The sequence below is a fragment of the Neoarius graeffei genome, chromosome 26, assembly GCF_027579695.1.
Source record: "Neoarius graeffei isolate fNeoGra1 chromosome 26, fNeoGra1.pri, whole genome shotgun sequence".
Classification (NCBI taxonomy): domain Eukaryota; kingdom Metazoa; phylum Chordata; class Actinopteri; order Siluriformes; family Ariidae; genus Neoarius; species Neoarius graeffei.
The window spans coordinates 24,656,095-24,680,849 of record NC_083594.1 but is presented as its reverse complement, the minus strand read 5'-3'; the positions used below and the strand labels follow the sequence as shown (position 1 = coordinate 24,680,849).

General features: G+C 42.7%; 1 protein-coding gene across 6 annotated transcripts in view; it reads right to left on the bottom strand.

The window, feature by feature from the left end:
- stab1 (stabilin 1) overlaps window positions 1-24,755 on the bottom strand; it is a 403,938-nt gene that overhangs the window by 20,665 nt on the left and 358,518 nt on the right. For 5 of the 6 annotated variants that reach the window (XM_060910924.1, XM_060910926.1, XM_060910928.1 and 2 more), the window contains 4 exons: window positions 23,999-24,161; window positions 23,780-23,886; window positions 13,501-13,620; window positions 3,305-3,454 (listed from right to left, as the gene is read on the bottom strand). In XM_060910924.1, the coding sequence (XP_060766907.1) occupies window positions 3,305-3,454; window positions 13,501-13,620; window positions 23,780-23,886; window positions 23,999-24,161 (540 nt within the window). Of the gene's footprint in view, window positions 1-3,304; window positions 3,455-13,500; window positions 13,621-23,779; window positions 23,887-23,998; window positions 24,162-24,755 lie in introns of those variants that run through there. The other variant, XR_009651684.1, reaches the window with a different exon arrangement.

Here is a 24,755-nt window from a genome sequence, read left to right as displayed (position 1 = left end):
TTATTACACACACACAGTGGTGCTTGAAAGTTTGTGAACCCTTTAGAATTTTCTATATTTCTTCATAAATATGACCTAAAACATCATCAGATTTTTCACACAAGTCCTAAAAGTAGATAAAGAGAACCCAGTTAAACAAAGGAGATAAAAATATTAGACTTGGTCATTTATTCATTGAGGAAAATGATCCAATATTACAACCCTGATTCCAAAAAAGTTGGGACAAAGTACAAATTGTAAATAAAAACAGAATGCAATCATTTACAAATCTCGAAAACTGATATTGTATTCACAATAGAACATAGACAACATATCAAATGTCGAAAGTGAGACATTTTGAAATTTCATGCCAAATATTGGCTCATTTGAAATTTCATGACAGCAACACATCTCAAAAAAAGTTGGGACAGGGGCAATAAGAGGCTGGAAAAGTTAAAGGTACAAAAAAGGAACAACTGGAGGACCAAATTGCAACTCATTAGGTCAATTGGCAATAGGTCATTAACATGACTGGGCATAAAAAGAGCATCTTGGAGTGGCAGCAGCTCTCAGAAGTAAAGATGGGAAGAGGATCACCAATCCCCCTAATTCTGCGCTGACAAATAGTGGAGCAATATCAGAAAGGAGTTCGACAGTGTAAAATTGCAAAGAGTTTGAACATATCATCATCTACAGTGCATAATATCATCAAAAGATTCAGAGAATCTGGAAGAATTTCTGTGCGTAAGGGTCAAGACTGGAAAACCATACTGGGTGCCTGTGATCTTTGGGCCCTTAGACGGCACTGCATCACATACAGGCATGCTTCTGTATTGGAAATCACAAAATGGGCTCAGGAATATTTCCAGAGAACATTATCTGTGAACACAATTCACCGTGCCATCCGCCGTTGCCAGCTAAAACTGTATAGTTCAAAGAAGAAGCCGTATCTAAACATGATCCAGAAACGCAGATGTCTTCTCTGGGACAAGGCTCATTTAAAAGGGACTGGGGCAAGGTGGAAAACTGTTCTGTGGTCAGATGAATCAAAATTTGAAGTTCTTTATGGAAATCAGGGATGCCGTGTCATTCGGACTAAAGAGGAGAAGGACAACCCAAGTTGTTATCAGCGCTCAGTTCAGAAGCCTGCATCTCTGATGGTATGGGGTTGCATTAGTGCGTGTGGCATGGGCAGCTTACACATCTTGAAAGACATCATCAATGCTGAAAGGTATATCCAGGTTCTAGAGCAACATATGCTCCCATCCAGACGACGTCTCTTTCAGGGAAGACCTTGCATTTTCCAACATGACAATGCCAAACCACATACTGCATCAATTATAGCATCATGGCTGCGTAGAAGAAGGGTCCGGGTACTGAACTGGCCAGCCTGCAGTCCAGATCCTTCACCCATAGGCGAGATCACAAAGGACCCCAGGGTAACTTCTAAGCAACTGAAGGCCTCTCTCACATTGGCTAATGTTTATGAATCCACCATCAGGAGAACACTGAACAACAATAGTGTGCATGGCAGGGTTATAAGGAGAAAGCCACTGCTCTCCAAAAAGAACATTGCTGCTTGTCTGCAGTTTGCTAAAGATCATGTGGACAAGTCAGAAGGCTATTGGAAAAATGTTTTCTGGACGGATGAGACCAAAATCGAACTTTTTTTGTTTAAACGAGAAGCGTTATGTTTAGAGAAAGGAAAACACTGCATTCCAGCAGAAGAACCTTATCCCATCTGTGAAACATGGTGGTGGTAGTATCATGGTTTGGGCCTGTTTTACTGCATCTGGGCCAGGACAGCCTGCCATCATTGATGGAACAATAAGTTCTCAATTATACCAGCGAATTCTAAAGGAAAATGTCAGGACATCTGTCCGTGAACTTAATCCAATCGAAATGTTGTGGAAGGACCTGAAGCGAGCAGTTCATGTGAGGAAACCCACCAACATCCCAGAGTTGAACCTGTTCCGTATGGAGGAATGGGCTAAAATTCCTCCAAGCCGGTGTGCAGGACTGATCAACAGTTACCGCAAACGTTTAGTTGCAGTTATTGCTGCACAAGGGGGTCACACTAGATACTGAAAGCAAAGATTCACATAAATATATTACGTTCATTATGTCTTCTTCTTAAATCAAAATAATTAGTTTTCTTTTGTTTCAGACATGTAAAAGCTTTTTACCTTTACCTGACATGTTTCGACGGTGTAACTTCTGTCTTCATCAGAGGGTCACCCGGATGTTGGTGTGTGACGTGCCTTTATAATCAGCTGATGTTACGGAGGCGTGACCTCCCTGTCAATATTGACAGGTCGGTCACGCCTCCCGCTGTCAGTGTTGCCCCCTCAGGACGGCGCTCCAGGTGTGGGAGAGCATGTATGCCCCCTCATCCCTGTTTATTGTTCTTGGGCTACACTTTCTGATTCTATTTCTGATTTTTATTTTGAAAGATTCACATACTTTTGCCACTCACAGATATGTAATATTGGATTATTTTCCTCAATAAATAAATGACCAAGTATAATATTTTTGTCTCATTTGTTTAACTGGGTTCTCTTTATCTACTTTTAGGACTTGTGTGAAAATCTAATGATGTTTTAGGTCATATTTATGCAGAAATATAGAAAATTCTAAAGGGTTCACAAACTTTCAAGCACCACTGTGTGCGTGCGTGTGTGTGTGTGTGTGTGTGTGTGTGTGTGCGCACGTGCATTACACATATACATATAAAATGAGAATTTATTCTCTAGAAGTATATGCTGGTCAATTCCTCAAATCTAAACAAATCCTCTCAGCAGCCAATGAAAACTGAGAGGATGAAAAAGTAAATACAGAAACTAGATTAAAAAGGGCTAAGAGACATTCACACTGCAGTGGAACTTCTCAGTAGATACATGTCAAATGTTTTGCGGGACCATATGCTCCTGAACAACGTCAATTCACCGAACTACCAAAACCACACACATTTTGTCTCTGTGAACTTCAGAACATATATTGGCACTAAAGACAACAACTGCAAGCTGTGGCATCTCCAGGTTTTACTCACGTGTGTCCTAAAAACAGAAAAGCAAGTGCTTACATGCAAGTTGGGTAATATGATTCATAGTCCTTACTGTGTGATAGATTAAAGGAAAAAAAAAAGCTCTGGGGAAAAAGTGCAATGTGTAGTCCTCGAAAAATGAGCTTTGATTGTGTATTCAAAGATTTAGATACAAATTTTAAGAACAAACCTTTAACCAAATATTAAAAACATACATTTGTGTGTGCACTCATTACTAATTAATGAATTAATCAACAGAAAGAACATTAAATTTGCACTTACCTCAGCCTGTGTTTGGTTGTCTGTTGCTATTACAACTTTAAGATTGTAACCCAGCCTTGATGGGATCGCTGTGTTGTGTTTCAGATCTTCATAGTAGTGAAGGCTGTTGTTTGAGGATACGTGATATTCCATATCCCTCAATGACAGAGCCTGAAAATATTGCGGATAAACAGTTTATAAGTAAGTAATTGCAAAAGTAAGAACATAAAATATACATCATCAGGTGTGGGATGAAAATAGTATTACAAAGTCATGGTATGATGATAGCTGAACAAATTAGAAGTCCAGTGTAGCAATAAATATTATTCACATATCTACCTCTAGCAACACAAATCCAGCAATGTCCCTCTGATCACTGACACCTGCTACCTATCAGTATTGGCAATCATGGACTCTTTAAATAATCCATAGCCAAGGGACTATTTGAGTAGAGACAGACTACAACTTGAAATGTGAATAGGGAAAACATGTGTTGCTTAGCATGGAGGCCGTATTATCTAAGTAGTGTCCCTGACACTGACAGTTACCTTGTTTTAAAGACTTTTGTGAAAAAAACCTGGCCCATCAGATTCTTACACTGACACACGTTTGGATATAGGTTGCTTTGCTGTGACTTATGAGATAACAACATGTATGAGCAATACATGAGAAATTGTTTTATAGTACAACCCCAAATCCAAAAAAGTTGGGACACTGTGTAAACTGTAAATAAAAACAGAATGCAATAATTTGCAAATCATGGAAACTCTATATTTCATTGAAAATAGTACAAAGACAACATATCAAATGTTGAAACTGACTTGGACTGCACTCCCAAAAGCATAGTCAGGACGTTTCCCAACCAGAAACCGTGGGTGGATAACACCGTTCGCGACACTCTGAGATCACGCACCACTGCCTACAACACCGGGCTGTTAACTGGGAACATGGAGGAATATAAGGCTGCTTCTTACAACATTCGCAAAGCAGTGAAGGAGGCTAAACGGTGGTATGGGAGGAAGCTGGAGGACCATCTGTACCAGCAGGATCCCAGGGTGCTATGGCAAAGACTACAGATCATCACGGACTATAAATCAGCTCGCGCTCCTCTGACAAACGCCAGTAAATCTCTCGCTGATGAACTGAACAACTTTTATGCCTGCTTCGAGACGACTTGCCAATGAGCTGACAATCACCAGCAGAGAGGAGACAGCGCTCATCATGACGGAGCACAATGTGAGGATGGCACTCAGGAGAGTGAATCCCAGGAGGGCAGCAGATCCGGATGGGATCACAGGTTGTGTCCTTAAGGCCTGTGCTAACCAGCTAGCAAGTGTCCTCATGGTAATATTCAACCTCTCCCTTTCTCAGTGCATTGTCCCCACCTGATTCAAATAGTCTGTTATAGTTCCTGTGCCTAAGAAACCCCAGCCCAGCTGCCTGAATGACTATCGCCCCATAGCCCTAACATCTGTGGTGATGAAGTGTTTCGAAAGGCTAATCAAACCCCTCATCACCTCCTCCCTGCCTGCTACCTTGGATCTGCTACAGTTGCCTATCGTTCCAGCAGATCCACAGATGATGCCATTTCTCACCTACTTCACACCACCCTGGCTCATCTGGACACCAAGAGGGGATCCTACGCTAGACTGCTGTTCATTGACTACAGCTCAGCATTTAACACCATAATCCCCTCCAGGCTGGTCCAAAAACTGTGAGATCTCAGCCTGCACCCCTCATTGTGCCAGTGGATCCACAGCTTCCTTACAGGCAGATCGCAGGTGGTACGTGTAGGCCGCCACACTTCATCTCCCCTCACCCTCAACACTGGCTCCCCCCAAGGATGCGTTCTGAGCCCTTTGCTGTACACTCATGACTGCATGGCCACCTCAGACTCCAACACCATCATTAAGTTTGCTGATGATACAGCTGTGGTGGGCCTCATCTCCAATAACAATGAGTCTGCCTACCAGACTGAGATTAAATATCTCGTGGACTGGAGTGAGGAGAACAACCTCACACTCAACATCAGCAAAACGAAGGAGCTGATAGTGGACTTCAGCAGGAAGCAGCAGAGGGACCTCCAACCCATCTGCATCAATGGGGCCCAGGTAGAGAGAGTGGACAATTTCAAATACCTGGGTGTCCACATCTCACAAGACCTCTCTTGGCCCTGTCACACCAATACCCTGGTTAAGAAAGGCCACCAGTGCCTCTACTTCCTAAGGAGACTGAAGGACTTTAAACTCCCACTCAGGGCACTAAGGAACTTTTACTCCTGCACTATTGAGAGTGTCCTGAGTGGGAGCATCACCAACTGGATGGGAAGCACCACCAGGAGCGACCAGCTGGCTCTCAGGAAGGTGGTCCTCTCTGCTGAGAGGACCATTAGGACCACCCTCCCTAACCTGCAGGACATTTATTCCAACCACTGCAGGGATAGAGCCAGGAAGATCGGCAACAACCCCAGCCACCCAAATAATAGACAGTTCTCCCTGCTGCCTTCAGGGAGACGCTACCGACAGCTGAAGGCCAACATTGAGAGGATGAGGAGGAGCTTCTTCCCTCAGGCCATCAGACTGCTGAACTCTTCATAATGATAATGCACTACTGCACTTTGGACTTTAAGGACTCATAACCACACAATCATCACATCTCTGCCATGTTTCCACTCATTAATATAGTTTTAGAGATTTTTCATCTCATCTCATTATCTCTAGTCGCTTTATCCTGTTCTACAGGGTCGCAGGCAAGCTGGAGCCTATCCCAGCTGACTACGGGCGAAAGGCGGGGTGCACTCTGGACAAGTTGCCAGGTCATCACAGGGCTGACGCATAGACACAGACAACCATTCACATTCACACCTACGGTCAATTTAGAGTAACCAGTTAACCTAACCTGCATGTCTTTGGACTGTGGGGGGGAAACTGGAGCACCCGGAGGAAACCCACGCGGACACAGGGAGAACATGCAAACTCCGCACAGAAAGGCCCTCGCTGGCCACGGGGCTTGAACCCGGACCTTATTGCTGTGAGGCCACAGCGCTAACCACTACACCACTGTACCGCCCCTAGTTTTAGAGATTTTTTCCCTTTATTTCTATTGTTTTTCATTTATCTTATTTTATCTATATATTTTTATACCCTCAACAACCTAAGGTACATAAGAATTTCACTGTAATTACTTGCAATTATATGTGACAAATAAAACTTGAAGACTTTTTTTAAATATATGCTCATTTTGGGGCGGCACGGTGGTGTAGTGGTTAGCGCTATCGCCTCACAGCAAGAAGGTCTGGGTTTGAGCCCCGTGGCCGGCGAGGGCCTTTCTATGTGGAGTTTGCATGTTCTCCCCGTGTCCGCGTGGGTTTCCTCCAGGTGCTCCGGTTTCCCCCACAGTCCAAAGACATGCAGGTTAGGTTAACTGGTGACTCTAAATTGACCGTAGGTGTGAATGTGAGTGTGAATAGTTGTCTGTGTCTATGTGTCCGCCCTGTGATGACCTGGCGACTTGTCCAGGGTGTACCCCGCCTTTTGCCCGCAGTCAGCTGGGATAGGCTGTGAGTGTTTAGTCTATGTCTATTTCTTATCTAGAGTGTTTATACTGTTTATATTGTTTATTTCAGTTATTCTATTTTTATTTATTGTATTGCCTGTTTGCACCATGGGTCAGAGAGGACTGAAATTTCATCTGTGCTGTATGTCGAACATGTATAGCATATTTGACAATAAAGTTGACTTGACTTGATTATTAGATCCAAAGATCACACATTATGTCTGCTAGTTTTGTCATTTTAACAGCCCTCTTAAATCCATTCATCCATTATCTATACCACTTATCCATCAGGGTCATGATGGAAGCTGGAGCCAATCCCTGTGGTACACCATGGGCAGGTTGCCAATCTATTGCATGCCTAATGCAGAGACAAACAACCATTCACACTCTCATCTGTGGGCAGTTGACTTAATCGACATGTTTTTGTATTGTGTGAAGAAACCAGAGCACCTGGGAGAAACGCGCACAGGTAAAGGGAGAACATTCAAACTCAGAACCTTCTTGTTGTGAGGTGATAGTGCTAACCACTACAGCACCATGCCACCCCTGTAACAATTAGTCAACATGAATTTTTACATTACGATTTTTACTTAACCAACAAGGTAAGTGTGGTATAATGTAGGCATACGCAGACCTCTGTTCTAACACTGCTAATTTTGCACCACATAGCATTGTGTAACAACTGCTTTCAGGCCCAACACTTAAGTTTAAAAAGCACAAGCAAACTGAGTGATTTCACTTGAAACAGTAGGCTTCTTGCTTAGATAACAAGACTTTCAGTGTAGCGTCCTGCAACCTGAATGTGGTAAAAAGCTTTAATGTGGTTTGGTATCAAGTTTGTGTGAACACAAATTCCCAGTCACTTAAAAAAAACAAGGGTGAGCTACTGTATGTGCTCTTCTTTCCCTGCACCACCATGAAACTTTCAATTCATGAGCAACAAGTGAGGAGTCAAAACATATACCTAAAAATAATAATGCCTAAAACACTGGTAGTTTCATTCAAAAAAAGTAAATGCTTAGCACAGCATACACACATAGAAGCATTAAAACATTCAAAAACAAAACACCAAAAGCTCCTGCTTGGTGAGTGAAATATATTGGTTAACATTACAGATGCAAATTGCATTTCACAGTAGGGGCTTGATGTTTACATCTGGTTACGTCTAGCCTGTTTAATTATTGCTTGTTACAATTAATTATGAGGATGTCTGTGTGATTTAGTACAGTTTAGATAAAGAGGTGGAAAGAGCCATTTGAATCCATAAATTTCTGTTAGAATGCAGGCACTTACAGATGTATGTGCAGAGGACAACGGGGTGCAGACTGACAGTCAAAGCCAAGACAAGAGACTAGAATCAGAGCCGGTAAACAACCAAGGGTCAGGCGATTGGTGAACAACACAGGGAAGATAAGGCAAAGAGTGAAAATGTGAGAGAAAAAGCAAAAGGGTCAGAAATACAAGAAGCAGTCAGAAGAATTTGAATACTGAAGATGGCGGCACGTACAGCGCGTATCTTCAGTATTTGAATACTGAAGATGGCGGTGCGTATGAGTGCAGTGGCCCCTCTCTCTCCGCGTTTAGTGTCTAAAAGTGCATGTTCTAGTGTATGTCTGTGTGCTTTATGTCTACGTACATGTGGAAGTAGTGCGCTGACAATGTCGGTCACAAGATATTGTCGCCACTGCCTTCTAGCTATAGGAAACATGACCAAACATCTCGTCTTGGACCAGAAAGTCATAGAGGAACTTTGAGGCCTGGGTCTTCTCCACCGGACTACTACATCACTGGACTCGCCTGCTGTGTCTCACCCAGAGAGGAAGCACCGGAAGTGATGTGAGAGAAAACAGAAGCATGGCAAGTGCGGAGGTATCCAGGCTAGGCTAGCCGCTAGCCCGCACAGACCCGTGATACCATCCCTTATTCTGGCCAATGTACGCTCACTAGACAACAAAATAGATCACACAGAACTCATGAGATCTGCGCTACGTGATATGAGGGATTGCTGTGTTTTCATCTTTATGGAATCCTGGCTGAATAACAACATCCCGGACTCTGCTATCCAGCTAGCTGGGCTAACATGCTACCACACTGACCAAGCCTTTATGGAAGGAGGCAAGACTCGTGGTGGGGGAGTGTGTGTTTATATCAGTGATGCTTGGTGCCGGAATGCTGCTGTTGTGCACAAACACTATAAACTCCGCCAGCGGAGAACAATCATCATCAAGTGCCGATCCTTCTACCTACCGAGGGAGTTTACATTAATTCTGCTTGTCACTGTTTACATCCCTCCCACCACTAACACCAATGTTAGGAGCAAGGCACTCAATTAACTCTACCAGGCCATCAGTGAACAACAGACAGCGCACCCAGACGGATTCCTCATCACAGCAGGTGACTTCAATCATGCAGATTTAAAGGTTTTACTGTCCAAATTAGATCAACATGTGGACTTTCCAACAAGAGGTGACAACTTATTGGACTTGGTGTACACAACTCACAAAGGAGCTTACAAGGCCTCCCCCACCTGGGTCTCTCTGATCACATCACCATCATGCTGAGACCTGCATATAGACCCAGAGTGAGAGCCATCAGACCATCACAAAAGGAGGTGCGTGTGTGGCCAGAGGGGGCCTCCTATGCTTTGAAAGACTGTTTTATCACTACACACTGGGACATTTTCAAAGAAGCAGCCACTTACAATGACCACATAGACTTGGAGGAATACACCGAGGCTGTCACAACATACATCGCTAAATGCACTGATGATGTCACTCACTGCAAAACAATCACTGTTCGTGCTAACCAGAAGCCTTGGCTGACAGGAGAGGTTCACAGGCTCCTACAGGCTTGGGATGCAGCCTTTAGGGCCGGTGACACCGCAGGTCTAACAACAGCCAGAGCTAACCTGTCCCGCGGCATCAGGGAGGCAAAATGTCAGTACAGCAATAAAATATCTGGACACTTCAGCAACACCAGAGATGCACAGTCTCTCTGGAGTGGCATTCATACCCTCACAAACCCCCACCACAGACCTGTGAGAGTGACCTCACATTGCTAAACTGCCTAAATGACTTCTTTGGATGCTTAGAAACACAAAACAACACACCACCACAGAAGACCACTCCTCCCCCGGATGAACAGGCCATATGTCTAGCTCCAGCCAATGTGGAGAGGACCCTCTCCAGGATCAACCCAGGTAAGGCAGCTGGACCATACAACATACTGTACCTGGTCGTGTTTTGAAGGACTGTGCCATGGAGCTCAAAGATGTCCTAGCTGACATCTTTAACATCTCCCTGAACCAAGCTGTTGTCCCCACATGTTTCAAAGCTACAACCATAATACTAGTGCCAAAGAAATCCCTCCCATCCAGCTATAATGACTATCAGCCCGTAGCACTGACTTCAATCATCATGAAGTGCTTTGAGCGACTGGTCATGCAGAACATCAAGTCCATTCTCCCTCCCTCTCATGACCCATTCCAGTTTGCATATAGGTCAAACAGGTCCATAGAGGATGCTATCTCCACTGCTCTCCACCCAGCCCTCACTCACCTGGACTCAAAGAACACCTATGTGCGAATGCTGTTCTTGGATTACAGTTCGGCATTCAACACAATAATTCCCCAGCAGCTAATACAAAAACTCAGACATTTGGGACTCAACACCTCTCTTTGTAACTGGGTGCTGGACTTTCTTACAGGGAGGCCATAGAATGTTTGGGTCAGCAGTAACACACCAGGACCATCATGTTGAGCACAGGGGCCCCACAAGGGTGTGTGCTCAGCCCACTGCTCTTCACCCTGCTGACCCATGATTGTGTACCAATCTACAGCACCAACTACATCAAGTTTGCAGATGACATTACTGTGGTGGGCCTCATTACTAACAACGATGAAGCCAACTACAGGAATGAGGTGAGCCAACTGGTCCAGTGGAGTAAAGACAACAATCTCTTCCTGAACATGGAGAAGATCAAAGAGATTGCAGTCGACTTCAGAAGAGGTCACTCACAGCATCCTCCTCTGACCATCGATGGTGCTGCAGTGGAGAGGGTGAGCAGCACCAAATTCCTAGGGGTGCACATCGCTGAGGACCTCTCCTGGTCCAACAACACCGCATCACTGGCCAAGAAGGCTCAAACTCTCCTCTACTTCCTCTGCAAACTGAGGAGTGCACAAGTCCCACCCCCCATCATGTGCTTATTCCACAGGGGCACCATTGAGAGTGTCCTCACTGGCTGCAACACTGTATGGTACGGAGGCTGCAGTGCCTCCTGCCGGAAGACTCTGCAACGCATAGTGAACACGGCCAGCAAGATCATTGGTACCCCTCAGCCCTCCCTTACAGACATCTATCACTCCCGTCTCACCAGCAGAGCCATCAGCAAAGCTGGTGACACCTCCCACCCTTCACACTCACTCTTCAACCTCCTGCCTTCAGGGAAAAGGTACTGGACCCTCCGGGCCTGCTCCACAAGATTGCTGAACAGCTTCATCCACCAGGCTGTCAGGATGCTGAACTCTGTCCACTACCTACCCCTACCCCTGGTCTGTAACACATTCATTTACACAAGAAATTCTCATATCCGTTTGCACATCACACTACAATCATTTGCATTACTGCTGTATCTGCTGTTATTGCTCATTTGCACTACTGCTCATATACACCTCACAAGCTACTCTTCTAGCACCTTCTCCGTTACAGATATTGTACTGTATTTGCACTACTGCTATTTTGCACACTGTTTTTGATTTTAGTGTATTTTTATCATATATATATATATATATATATATATATATATATATATATATAAATAAACAAACAGATTGTAATCTTTATCTGCTTTTACAAGTAAGGTGAGAGAGAAACGGCATTTCGATTCTCCTACATGTCCTGGATATATAGTGAATTGACAATAAAAAAAAATCTTTGAAGAAACAAGGCTTAGTATGTACTGAGCAGGCAGAATGATACTTCACACTGGAGTGTTTGTCTGGGGAGCTTAAATAGAGGGACAAGTGATTAAGGAAATGAGAGACAGTTGAGTTTCAGTAGGCTGGAGACAGAGGGCGCTGTGTGTCTTGGGAACTGTAGGTCAGTGTGTCCATGTTTGTAGTTTGTTCTTTCTCAGCGGGTTTACTGACAATTTCAAATTTGTTCTGTTTTGTTGAATGGCCTCCTCGAGGCTGAGTCACTGTTGTACCATAGTCATCGCAGTATGTTCTTTTTTTAAATAATCAAACCCTGACACTTTTCCAGAACTTTATATTGGACATCCTTTGATGCTCCTTGGGGTTCATATTACTGTTCTTTCAGTATGTTCTTTAACAAACTTCAGGCTCTTCCAGGAACAGGTGTTCCTGGAACACATGACCATTGAGGTCATGTGACACTTACTTGCACACAGGTGGACTTAGTTCAACTAAGTGACTCCTGATGGCAACTTAATGTACTAATACTAATTTAGGACAGATAGGGATGAATATTTATGCAATCACAATTTTCACATAAAAATATACTTCAATATTATTAGCTACTGTGTAAATTCCTGACATAGAATTCCAAGTAAGTTCATTTCATTTCTAGGTTGTAACATTACAAAATGTAAATTGTTCAAGGGGTGAACACTTCTATAAAGCATTGTATCATTAACTGTGTTCATGTGAAACCTTCTTAATATTTAATCGATGTGCTGCAATTTATCAGCTGTAGTTTATTATAAACTGGCACATTAAAAAAAAAAAAAAATATATATATATATATATATATATATATATATATATATATATATATATATATATATATATATATAAAATTATTTTTAAACATAATTTCTTGGGCAAATGGTATGTTTCTGTAATCAGATTCATTTCCTGGTTTGGTCAAAAAAGGGTTGCCAGAAAGCTCAGAGTTTTTCAAGCTACAGCAATTTCAATCAACAAATAATTGGATGTTGACAGTTATTGTTATTTTAGCTGTCTACCACATTATATTGGCATTGAAATGAATCAATAATGAATATGAGGTAAGTGCAGACTTCCAGATTTAATTTAAGGGTATTTATATCCTGGGTGAATGTTGTCGGAATTGCCTCAGTATTACAGAAGCATTAGAATAAAATTACTTTACTGTGCACATCAGTGTGACTGGCTTAGTTATTAAGTACCAGATGAAAGAGCAAAACCTTTTGGTTGCTTTGCTAAAATGTCAAAGTGTGCTGCTGTGTTTGCTTGTATCCATCTGTACACGACTAGGATAAATAGGTTTATCATTCATTTATCATTACTGTTTTGCTTTTCATTTTTAACAGAAAAAAAACACCCTGTACTGTACCTTTTAAAGTGTATTTCCAATAAAAAAATTCTTATTCATACTCCTAATTAAATGATTAGCAACTTTTATTCCTAACAGAACTTTATGCAAGCTTTGAGTTAGGCTACACAACTCACTTTTGCATATGGGATATTGTTTACAATCCTACACTACATGCAAAACAGAATTCTTGCTGAAATTATTGGGATAAAATAGAGGTTTGGACAATGTATGACCCTCCCACCATTGCGGATAAAATACTTCACCTTCAACTGTTACCACAAAATTGTTACCACATTTTTGCAGAATAAATAATTTCAGTTTGTTTGATGAAGAATTGCTGACCTCATTTGAAGAAAATCCTGCATTATGTGGCACAAAAAGAGTTATGTTTGATGAACTGGTCAACAGGGAGTCCAAGAGCTTTTTCCCCTCTTCAGCAGCCTCTGCATACTTCACTAACATCTGACAGGGAATACAAAGGAACATTAATCTAAAAATGCATTTGTAAGGCAGAGAAAACCATCTGAAATCATGTCATTGTACAGTGGATATAAAAAGTTAAAATGTCAGATCTTTTCCCACTTTTAATGTGGAATTTCAAGTGAAAAACTAATAGAAATGTTTTATGGGAAAAATGAAAAAGAAAAAATAATAACCTGGTTGCATATATGTGCACATCCCCAAACTATATATTGATTTGGAAATTTTATTACACTATTTCAAAAAAAAAAGCTCCAGATCTATCAAAAAGTAAGGTGACCTCCTGTGCACCGTGCTCTTCAAGTCATTGCACAGGTTTTTTGATAGGATTTAGATCTGGGCTCTGAATGGGCCATTCCAAAACGCTGATCTTAATCTTCTGAAGCCATTCAGAATGATCCCCAAAGCCTTTTAGAATGATCCCCAAAACGTTCTGCTTTTGTCTCATTAGACCATAACACACTGCCACATGGTTTTGGGTGATTGCATGTTTGTTGTGGCAAAATTTAGGTGGTCAGTACTTTTCAACAATGAGATCTTGTACATCTTGTGGACCATGGCTTCAGCAGTTGGATAAGGAGGTGTCAAGAAAATCTTAATCCAGTATCTCAAATTATTAGACTATTTTCAAAGATCAATCAAAAAAGGATTTACAATCCAGAAATGTCCAACTTCTGAAAAGTATGTTCATTTACACACTCAGTACTTGGTTGGGGCTCCTTTACCATGAATTACTGCATTAGTGGGTCAACGGCATGGAGGCAATCAGTCCGTGGCACTGCTGAGGTGTTATTGAAGCCCAAGTTGCTTTGATAGTGGCCTTCAGCTCGTCTGTATTTTTGGGTCAGGTGTTTCTCATCATCCTCTGGACAATACTCCATAGGTTCTCGATGGGGTTCAGGTCCAGCGAGTTGGCTAGTGAATCAAGCAGAGTCATATCATGGTCAGCAAACCATTTGGTAGTAGTTTTGGCACTGTGGGCAGGTGCTAAGTCCTGCTGGAAAAGGAAATCAGCATCTCCGTAAAGCTTGTCAACAGATAGTAGCATGAAGTGCTCTAAAGTCTCCTGGTAGATGGCTGCGTTGACTTTGGACTTGATGAAACACAGTGGACCAACAACAGCAAATGACATGGAACCCTAAATCATCACAGACTGTGGAGACTTCACACTGGACTTCAAACACCTTGGATTTTGTGCCTCTCCAATCTTCCTCCAGACTCTAGGACCTTGATTTCTAAATGAAATGCAAACTTTGCTTTCATCTGAAAAGAGGACTTTGGACCACTGATCAACACTTCAGTTCTTTCTCTCCTTAGCTCAGGTAAGATACTTCTGACATGGTCTCTGGTTCAGGAATGGCTTGATATTAGGAATGCAACAGTTGTAGCCCCTTTCCTGAAGACATCTGTGCATGGTGGCTCTTGATGCACTGACACCAGCCTCCGTCCACTCCTTGTGAAGCTCTCCCAAGTTCTTGAATTGACTCAATCCTCTCAGGGCTGCAGTCATCCCTGTTGCTTGTGCACTTTTTCCAGCTAGCCTTTTCAGCAATGACCTCCTGTGGCTTACCCTCCTTGTGGAGGGTGTTGATGATTGTGTTCTGGACAACTGTGATTTGTGGTTGCATGAACTGAACTAGGCCAAGAGATACACGGTATTTATACTGTTTTACTCAAACTTGAAATGAAATATTCTCATAATTAGAGATACTGGATTTCTGATTTTCATAACCTATAAGCCATAATCATCAAAATTAAAACATTTTTTGAGATGCGTGTGTGTAATATTTTAGTTTATATATATATATATATATGTGTGTGTGTGTGTGTGTGTGTGTGTGTGTGTGAGATGTATATAGTGTGTGTGTGATATATAAAATATGTATATATAAAATTACATCAACATGATGGCAGTAACAGCACTGAGAACCTGAGTTCAGAGCAGCCTCCACACATGACCGCTCTGGACTACACTTCCCAAGTGCCACAGTGCCCCTCGTCACCAGAATTCTAACCTCAACACCTGCCTCTAATTTACCGGCAATCACCTTCCCTATACAAGTTCAGCTCTCACACTCTGACTTTCCGAAGTATTGTTCTGTGTCCCTGTGTCTGACTTTACCGAGCCGTTTGATGATCTGCCTGACTTCCCGTCATTGAACTCTGTTTATGTTTATTTCTGACTTTGTTCTCTCACCTGATCTGGGATATTTTTTTTGCCGGTCGACTGACCCTTGCCTGTCCTGGACTATGTCTCCAGTTTCCCAATTTGGCTTTGTTTACAATTTGTGATGCACCCGCTCTCCCCTGCATTTGCATCTGTAAGTGCCTACACCCTGACAGGATACTTCACCATCAATGGATGTAGCCGAGGAAGCCAATCAAACTGCAATTAACAGTTGGGGCATCTGTTAGGAGAACACCAATAGATAATCAGCTATCTCAACACTAGGATGTCACAACTCACTGCTGTTATGTCGCAGGCCATCCTCACATGCTCCTCATCTTCGTTGGTGCTTCTCAAATGATTCCACAACCTGAAAAGTATTTGGGTAAAGTGTCTAACTGCAAAGGATTCCTACTCCAATGCTCCCTGTATTTCTCCGCTCTCAAAAGAGCCACAGAAGAACAGAAGATTACTCAATTCATTAATCTCCTTTCAGGCAAGGCTTTATAATGGGCTACCGCTGTGTGGAAGCTTGGGGGTGAACATACCACCTATGCCTGGTTCTTAGAGCTTTTTAAGCAAGTGTTTGTTCATCAGCCTGAAGGAGTTGAAGTCAGCAAGAGCTTGTTTACCATCAGACAGGGAGAAAGGAGAGTTGCTAAATATGCACTGGACTTTCGCCCACTGGCAGTGGTTGGAATGAGCCAGCGCTAAAAGCCACGTTTCGTCAAGGTCCACGCCCTGAAGTGCTCAGTGAAATGACCTGCCATGATGAACATCTCACCGCTGACTCCCTGATCAATCTGGCTATTCATGTGGATCACCTCATCAAGAAAAGACCCTCATTACAGCCACCTCCAACACCCTCTCCTACTTTAGCCTCCCCAACTCCCATGGAGGTCTCTCTTGATCACTTATAATGGTCCGAGAGAGGCAGGAGATGCTGTGAGGGCCTTTGTTTTTACTGTGGAGAGTCTGCTCATCAGATTGCTAAGTGCCCTGTTTGCCCACCACGGGTGAATAAGACCCACCAAGTAACCAGTCTTACTAGCTCGGAGTTCTGAAGCTATTCACAAGTCTCACTCATTTAAGGTACCTGTTGTGTTAAAACTGTCAGACTCGACCCATATTCTCTCTGCGTTCATAGACTCAGGGGCAGAAGGAAATTTCATCAATAGCTCAATCATCCAGAAATTCCACTTGTCCACTGACGAACTCTAAAGACCACTCAAATTAAAGTCATCGATGGGGTCCCATCGGTGACAGGCTTCTTATTGTGCATACGTCACCCCTTGAAATTCAGGTGGGAGCAATCCACTGTAGGTACAGCACATCTCTGCAACTACATTTCCCATAATTCCCTCACTTCCTGCCCTGGATGATATCCATTTCATCTCATCTTTCACTGCGCCATGTAGATCATGAGACAAGATTGCCATAAATTTAAAAAGCCGGCGAGCCCCGGTTTTCTTCCTCTTTCAGCTCTTTGGACTGGCGCGATCAAGATGCACCTTGCTCTCCAGCTTCCTCTCTTTGCCTCGCGCACTCTGACTGGCGCTCTCTGGCCTCATACACTCTGCCTCCGCTTATCTCCTCAGACCAGTGTACCCAGATGCGCCGCTCTCTCTCTGATCAATGCATTGGTGGTATTTCAAAGAGACACTGCAGCTAAAAATGGAAGTGAAGAACAAGGGGACAAATGTGTGGTTGTACGAGCCACTGGTCAACTGTTAAAAAGCTCCCTCCACATCTTCAACCAATGAACTTCTGAATCATGAGATTCTGCCTGGGAAGGACTTTTGCAACACAGCAAAGCTGATTTAAACTACATTGAAATGGCTCCGTTTTCTAGCAGAGTACACTGAATGGAGAATCACCGATGAGCTCCTTCATTGCTGCCATGTGACAGTGGTCCCAAGTAAGGCTGGCATTTGGGCAATGTTAGTCTTAGTTTGATTATCTCATCTCATCTCATTATCTCTAGCCACTTTATCCTTCTACAGGGTCGCAGGCAAGCTGGAGCCTATCCCAGCTGACTATGGGCGAAAGGCAGGGTACACCCTGGACAAGTCGCCAGGTCATCACAGGGCTGACACATAGACACAGACAACCATTCACACTCACATTCACACCTACGGTCAATTTAGAGTCACCAGTTAACCTAACCTGCATGTCTTTGGACTGTGGGGGAAACCAGAGCACCCGGAGGAAACCCACGCGGACACGGGGAGAATATGCAAACTCCGCACAGAAAGGCCCTCGCTGGCCACGGGGCTCGAACCCAGGACCTTCTTGCTGTGAGGCGACAGCGCTAACCACTACACCACCGTGCCGCCTTTAGTTTGATTAGTTTATGTGAAAAGTGCTATTTAAACCTAAGGTTGTTTGACGTGTGCATACAATAACATAGCTTTGGCTTGATCATATGTTATAGTATTTCTTAGTTTTACTCTGGTAGATAGATTTTGCCTACTTTAGCTCTTTTATTCTCCTCTGTCTAACATCTTATCTCAGACACTATTATTCAGACTTTAGTAAACTAAGGGCTGGTTAACTTAGCTGGTTAGACTGTGGTGTTTATAACACTGAGATCGTGGGTTTGATCCCTGTATGAGCCAAAGATTATTTATGTGCCTTTGTCTTGTTAGTCACACAGAGCACCTACAGCCCCTCCCTCACTGTTTTCGCACACAAGTCTTTAAGCCTGCGTGCGTGTACCCACTCAGTTCCTGACAGTAGACTCTTGGTTCCAGAGGAATCAACAGCTATGGGAGGAGGTCCATCAGAGACTGGAGCATGCCAATTAAAAGTACAAACAATATGCCAACAAGCACAGAGGAGAGACCCCAGAGTATGCCCCAGGGGACCGAGTGTGGGTATCCACTAAATACTTCAGGGAAACAAACACCTGCAAGAAGCTTCAAGCCTGATGCATCAGCCCATACAAGGTAGTGTGCAAGGTCAACGAGGTCTCCTACAAGCTCGAGTTCCCACCTCACTGTAAGATGGCTTCCATTTTCCACGTATCATGCATAAAACCTGCCATCCAAGGTCCCCTAGCCACAGACACACCCACCCAAGAACCTTCCTCCCTAGATCTAGAAGGCAACCCCATTTACCAAGTCAATAAGATCCTCAACTCCCATCGCAGATAAGGACAACTCGAATACCTGGTTGACTGGGAAGGGTATGGCCCAGAAGAGTACAGCTGGGTTAGCTCCAAGGACATCTTAGACCCCCTCCTCAGTCAAGAGTTCCACGGGAAGCAGCCAGACAACCAGTACCAAGGAAGAGAGGTCACCCAAAAAAAAAATTGCTCCCAGAGGGAGTGCCTCAAGGGGGTGTTCTGTCAGTAACAGTGCTGAAAACCTGAGTTCGGAGCAGCCTCCAAACATGGCTGCTCTGGACTACACTTCTCAAGCACCACAGCGCTCCTCATCACCAGAATTCTAACCTCAACACCCGTCTCTAATTTACTGGCAATCACCTTCCCTATATAAGCTCAGCTCTCACACTCTGACTTTGTGGAGTATCATTCTATGTCCCCGTGCCTGACTTTATCGAGCCGTTTGACTATCTGCCCGACTTCCCATTACTGAACTCTGTTTAGGTTTATTTCTGACTTCATTCTCTCACCTGATCTCTGATATTCTGTTTGCCGATCGACTGACCCTTGCCTGTCCCGGACTACATCTCCAGTTTCCTGATTTGGCTCAGTTTACGATGCACCTGCTCTTTCCTGCATTTGCATCCATAAGTGCCTACACCCTGACACATGAGTATTTTACTGGAAAATCATGGCATGGCTTTGATGAACGAAGATCAGTGGGAGGGTTGTCCATGGCTGCTGATGGCTCAACAGCCCAAAGTAAGAATGACAGATCCAGCTGCAGAAGTTACAGGAGAAGGTCTGGGCTGTAGGGTTTGTTTCTTTGGTTTTGGCGTTACGGTCCTTCCTTCTTCTTTTGTCTGCTGCTTCAGACCTTCATCTCTCTTCAAAAGAGGAGGTAGCCTGGTTAATTCTATGTCTCCAGGCTACTTGGTCGGTAGCCAATGTTGACCACTGGTGGTGATCGATACAACAGTCCTTCAGTGTTGTTGTTTTTTTTTAGATTGTCTTTGTATTGCTTCTTTGGAGCCCCTATGCCTCGGTGACCGGAGGACAGCTCACCATACAGCATGGTCTTGGGTAGGCAATGGTCCTCCATTCTAGAGACATGCCCCGCCCAGCATAGCTGTGTCCTCAGCAGCATGGCCTCGATGCTAGTTACCTCTGCTCTTCAAGGACTTTGATGTTGATGACAAAGTCGCTTCAGTGGATGTTGAGGATGGAGCGGAGGCAGCGTTGGGGGAAGCGTTCCAGAAGTCGTAGGTGGCGACAGTAGACAACCCACATCTCAGCACCATAAAGGAGTGTTGTCAGTAACACTGCTTGGTATACGCTGATCTTGGTGCATTTCTTCAGGTGTCTGTTCTTCCACACTCTTTTGTAGAGTCTTCCAAAGGCACTGCTTGCTTTTACCAGTCTGCTGTCAATTTCCTTGTCCAGCTTTGTATCTGATGAAATGGTACTTCCCAGGTAGCTGAACTGGTGGACTGTTTTCAGCTCTCTCTGACCAATGGTGATGTGTGGGGCATGGTATGCTTCTTGGGGTGGGGGTTGATACAGAACTTCAGTCTTTTTCAAGCTGACTTCCAGACCAAAGAGTTGTGAGGGATCTGCAAAGCAGGTTGTTGTGTGTTGCAGAGCAGCCTCAGTGTGGGCTGCAAGCGCTGCGTCATTGGCAAACAGTAATTCTTGGATCAGTTGTTCTAGTGTCTTTGTGTGGGCCTGAAGTCGTCTTAGACTGCCATCAGTACGATACCAGGTGTAGACGCAGTCCTCGTCATCCAGATCCTCTGTGGCCTGCTGGAGCATCATACTGAAGATGGTGAAGAGAGTGGGTGTGAGGATGCAGCCCTGCTTGACACCATTGGCAAAGGGGAAAGGCTCTGAGAAGTTGTTGCTGTGTCTAATTTGGCCACGCTGGTCCTCATGGAGTTGGATGACCATGTTGAGAAATTTTGGGGGGCAGCCAAGTCATTCCATGATTTGCCAGATACCTTTCCTGCTGACAGTATCGAATGCTTTGGTGAAGTCGACAAACATTATGCACAGTCCCTTGTTCTGTTCTTGACATTTCTCTTGGAGTTGTCTGAGAACACAGACCATGTCAGTGGTACTCCTGTTAGCTCTGAACCTGCACTGACTCTCAGGGAGATGTTGTTCTGCAACTGCAGGCACTAGCCTGTTTAGCAGTATTCTTGCAAGGATTTTGCCGGCTATGGACAGTAGGGTGATCCCACAATAGTTGGAACAGTCAGACTTGAATGATGAATGATCTATTGAAAAATATGTCACAGTTGTAGTTGTCCATGTCCCAGATGTAGTTTGTATGAAAAATGAGTGGTGTATTTCCCAGTAAGTCTGTACTGGAAAATACACCACTCATATTTTTCATACAAACTACATTTGGGACATGGACAACTACAACCATGACCTATTTTTCAATAGCTCATTCATTAAGATATCAGTGAATTGTTTTGATAAATTTGTGTACTTTTTGTGAATGTGTCAATATAATAAAAAGAAAATCACACGTTGGCTTGAAGATATGAAGCTTATCTTCTCATGTTGAAAAACTCATGCTTTTCATACAAAATACATCACGGCTCTGAGTGACATATTTCCCGATATCGTCACTCCGATGATGTCATTCCCAGTGTTTTCCTGCTGACTTGATGTGCGTTGTCAAAATAGCAAGTAGATTCAAAATTAAAATTCTCCTTGATTTAATTTGCTTTTTTTGTGTGTGGATGTCTCGATACTATGAAGACCATTACATAATGGCATGAAGATATGAACTTTATCTTCTCGTGTTGAAATATTTTCACTCGTTTGCTCCGCTCACTCATGAAATATACAGTCATGAATTAATAGAAAAATTTATTCAGAGAAAAACAAATCCCTTATCAAGAAATAATTATTTTCAACAAATACACATGTGCCACCATTATTGGCACCCCTACATTTAATACTTTGTACTTCCCTTTGCCAGTAAAGCACCACTGAATTGTCTCCTATAACATTTTATAAGGTTGGAGATACAGAGCAGGGCATCTGAGACCATTCCTCTTTACACAGTTCCTCCAGATCATCCAGGGTCCTTGGCCCTCTCTTGTGCACTCTCCTTCAGATCACCCCACCAGTTTTTAGTGGTCAGGGGACTGAGATGGCCATGGCAGAAGTTTGATTCTGTGGTCAGCTAACCATTTTTGTTGTTTGGCTGGAAGATCCAATGATGACCCAGTTTTAGTTTCCTGGCAGAGGCAGCCAGATTTTGATTTAAAATGTCCTGATCTTTCATGGCATCCATAATGCCATGTACCCTAACAAGGTTTCCAGGACCTTTGAAGGAAAAATGGCGCCAAAACATCACAGAACGTCCACCATATTTTACAGCTGGGAAAGGGTAGCCATCCTCCTTTTAATGCCAAACTCACCTTGAGTGTGTCTTGCCAAAAAGCTCCATTTTTGTTTGATCATACCATAGAACATGGTTCTAGTTAGTGTTGTGTGGGCGGGATGGGGGCGGCAAAATAAGCTTGGGCCCTCTTTCAGCCAAGTTTGTAAAAGTTCTAGTTGGTGTCCACTTTTTTATTATTGCCCTAACAGTAGAAATGAACCATTCCCTGACTTATGAAGGTTAAAACACTTCTCCCTCATTTGGTTTGTGTTCTCTTATCTTTTGTGGTGGAAAAGACGTTAAGATGGAAAACAGGAACACAGCCTTGGGAAAGGCATATATATTTTTTAAATGGGCAAACGGGGAAGAATTATAGTTAGAGGTAAACTTTATGTTGGGAAGAGAGGCTCCAGAAGGCTAAACATTTAATTATAAGGGTAGAAAACAGAAGCCTATGCAAGATGGAAAATACAGAACTATAGATAAAGGGTAAATAGGCTAATGGGAGGAAAGGGCAAAAGGTAATGGTGGAAAAATAAGTAGTTAAAAACAGTAGCTAAAGTTACAATGGAAGGGCAAATAGGGAACATTAACCAGGGGAAGGTATTGCAGGATGAAGAAACAAAGCAGGAGGGGTCACCAGTAATTCTATAAAAAGAATGGTGGTCAATCCAATTTAGTCTACTTCTGATGAGTATTAGTTGCTAATACTCTGATAGAACTAGGTTCACTGGACTTTTCCCAACTTAAATGGGAAACATGCTTCAGTTCCATTGTGTTCACTATAATTTCCAGGGGTGCCAATAATTGCGACACATGTGTTTGCTGAAAGTTATTTCTTGAGGGATTTTTTTCTCTTAATAAATTTCAATTAAAAGGTTGGATTTTTCTCTTTTTTTCCCAGTGTGAGATGAAGCTACTTTACCTAAAGGTGGATTGTTTTCTAAATCCAAAAATGGTTAGCTGACCACAGAATCTTATTTTTGCTATGGCCATCTCAGTCCCCTGTGGGGTGAGCTGAAGAGGAGAGTTCACAAGAGAGAGCCTTGGACCCTGGATGATCGAGAAAGATTCTGTAAAGAGGAATGGTCTCAGATGCCCTGCTCTATATCTCCAACCTTAAAAATGTTATAGGAGAAGACTCAGTACTGTTACTGGCAAAGGGAGACTTTACAGTATTAAATGCAGGGTTGGCAATAATAGTGGCACGTGTGTTTTTGTTGAAAATAATTATTTCTTGATGAGAGATTTGTTTATCTTTGAATAAATTTATTTCAATCATAGATTGGACTTTTCTCATTTTCAGTGTGAGATGAAGCTACTTCACCAAAAGGTGGATATTTTTCTTACCCTATCTTTAGAAGGGTTACCAATAATCATGGCGAGAACTGTATCACAATATTGAAATTATGTCTTCATCTCAACCATACTTGTGCATTTTATTTCAAAAATAGAAATGAGCTCTTACAGAGTAAAATATGGAGACATTAGAATGGGTAGCGATGACAGAGACGAGATTGCCATTACAGAATTCTCCATCGCCAACATATCCAGGTCCACATTCACATGTTACCTCTAGAAAAACAAGAGGAAAAAAATTATTTCAGGTTGTTCAAATATGCAATAATTAATATTGTACATTGAACTTCAAACTTTATTAAATTTATTTGATACATTTTATAAGTACCTCTAATTCTGTAGCAGTAAGCATCATAGGGAGTGTTTACGTTAGGATTCTTGTACTGGATTACACCCGTTTTATTTAAACCACATTTAGGAGCTGGGAAGCGGATTGGATAACCCACTTGTTTCCCATCAATCCATCCGGCAACACACAAGTGCATACCTAACTAGTTGGAAAACAAGATGGAAATGGAAGCATATCAAATTAGAAGTTTAAAAAAAAAAAGTCAGATTTGGCCATTAACCTAACCAAAGTGTTTCCATGTGCTTAAGCAATATGATAAGAATATTCTCACAAATCTTACTGATTTATTGACATGAGTCAGTCAATAAATCAGATTTTTTGTTTAAAAAAAAGGTGCATGTTTAGACTTGAGTTTTCAAGTCAAAGGAGAATGTATCTTAAACTCCAGACTCTGCTTTTTTTTTTATGAATATACTAGGCTGGTTAATATTCATTTGGGAGGGTTTTTTTTGTCTCCATTTTAATCCAACAGCAGAAAGAGATTTTCAGACATAGAGGTAGCATATTAATCCAGTACTAACCTTTCTTTACTGGGTACTTCACTTGCGATTTTGAATTGATTTTAAAAAAAATTAAAAAGTGAATAACTTGCCATTGCATGATGTAGCTGTGTATATTTTACAACCCCAATTCCAAAAAAGTTGGGACAAAGTACAAATTGTAAATAAAAATGGAATGCAATGATGTGGAAGTTTCAAAATTCCATATTTTATTCAGAATAGAACATAGATGACAT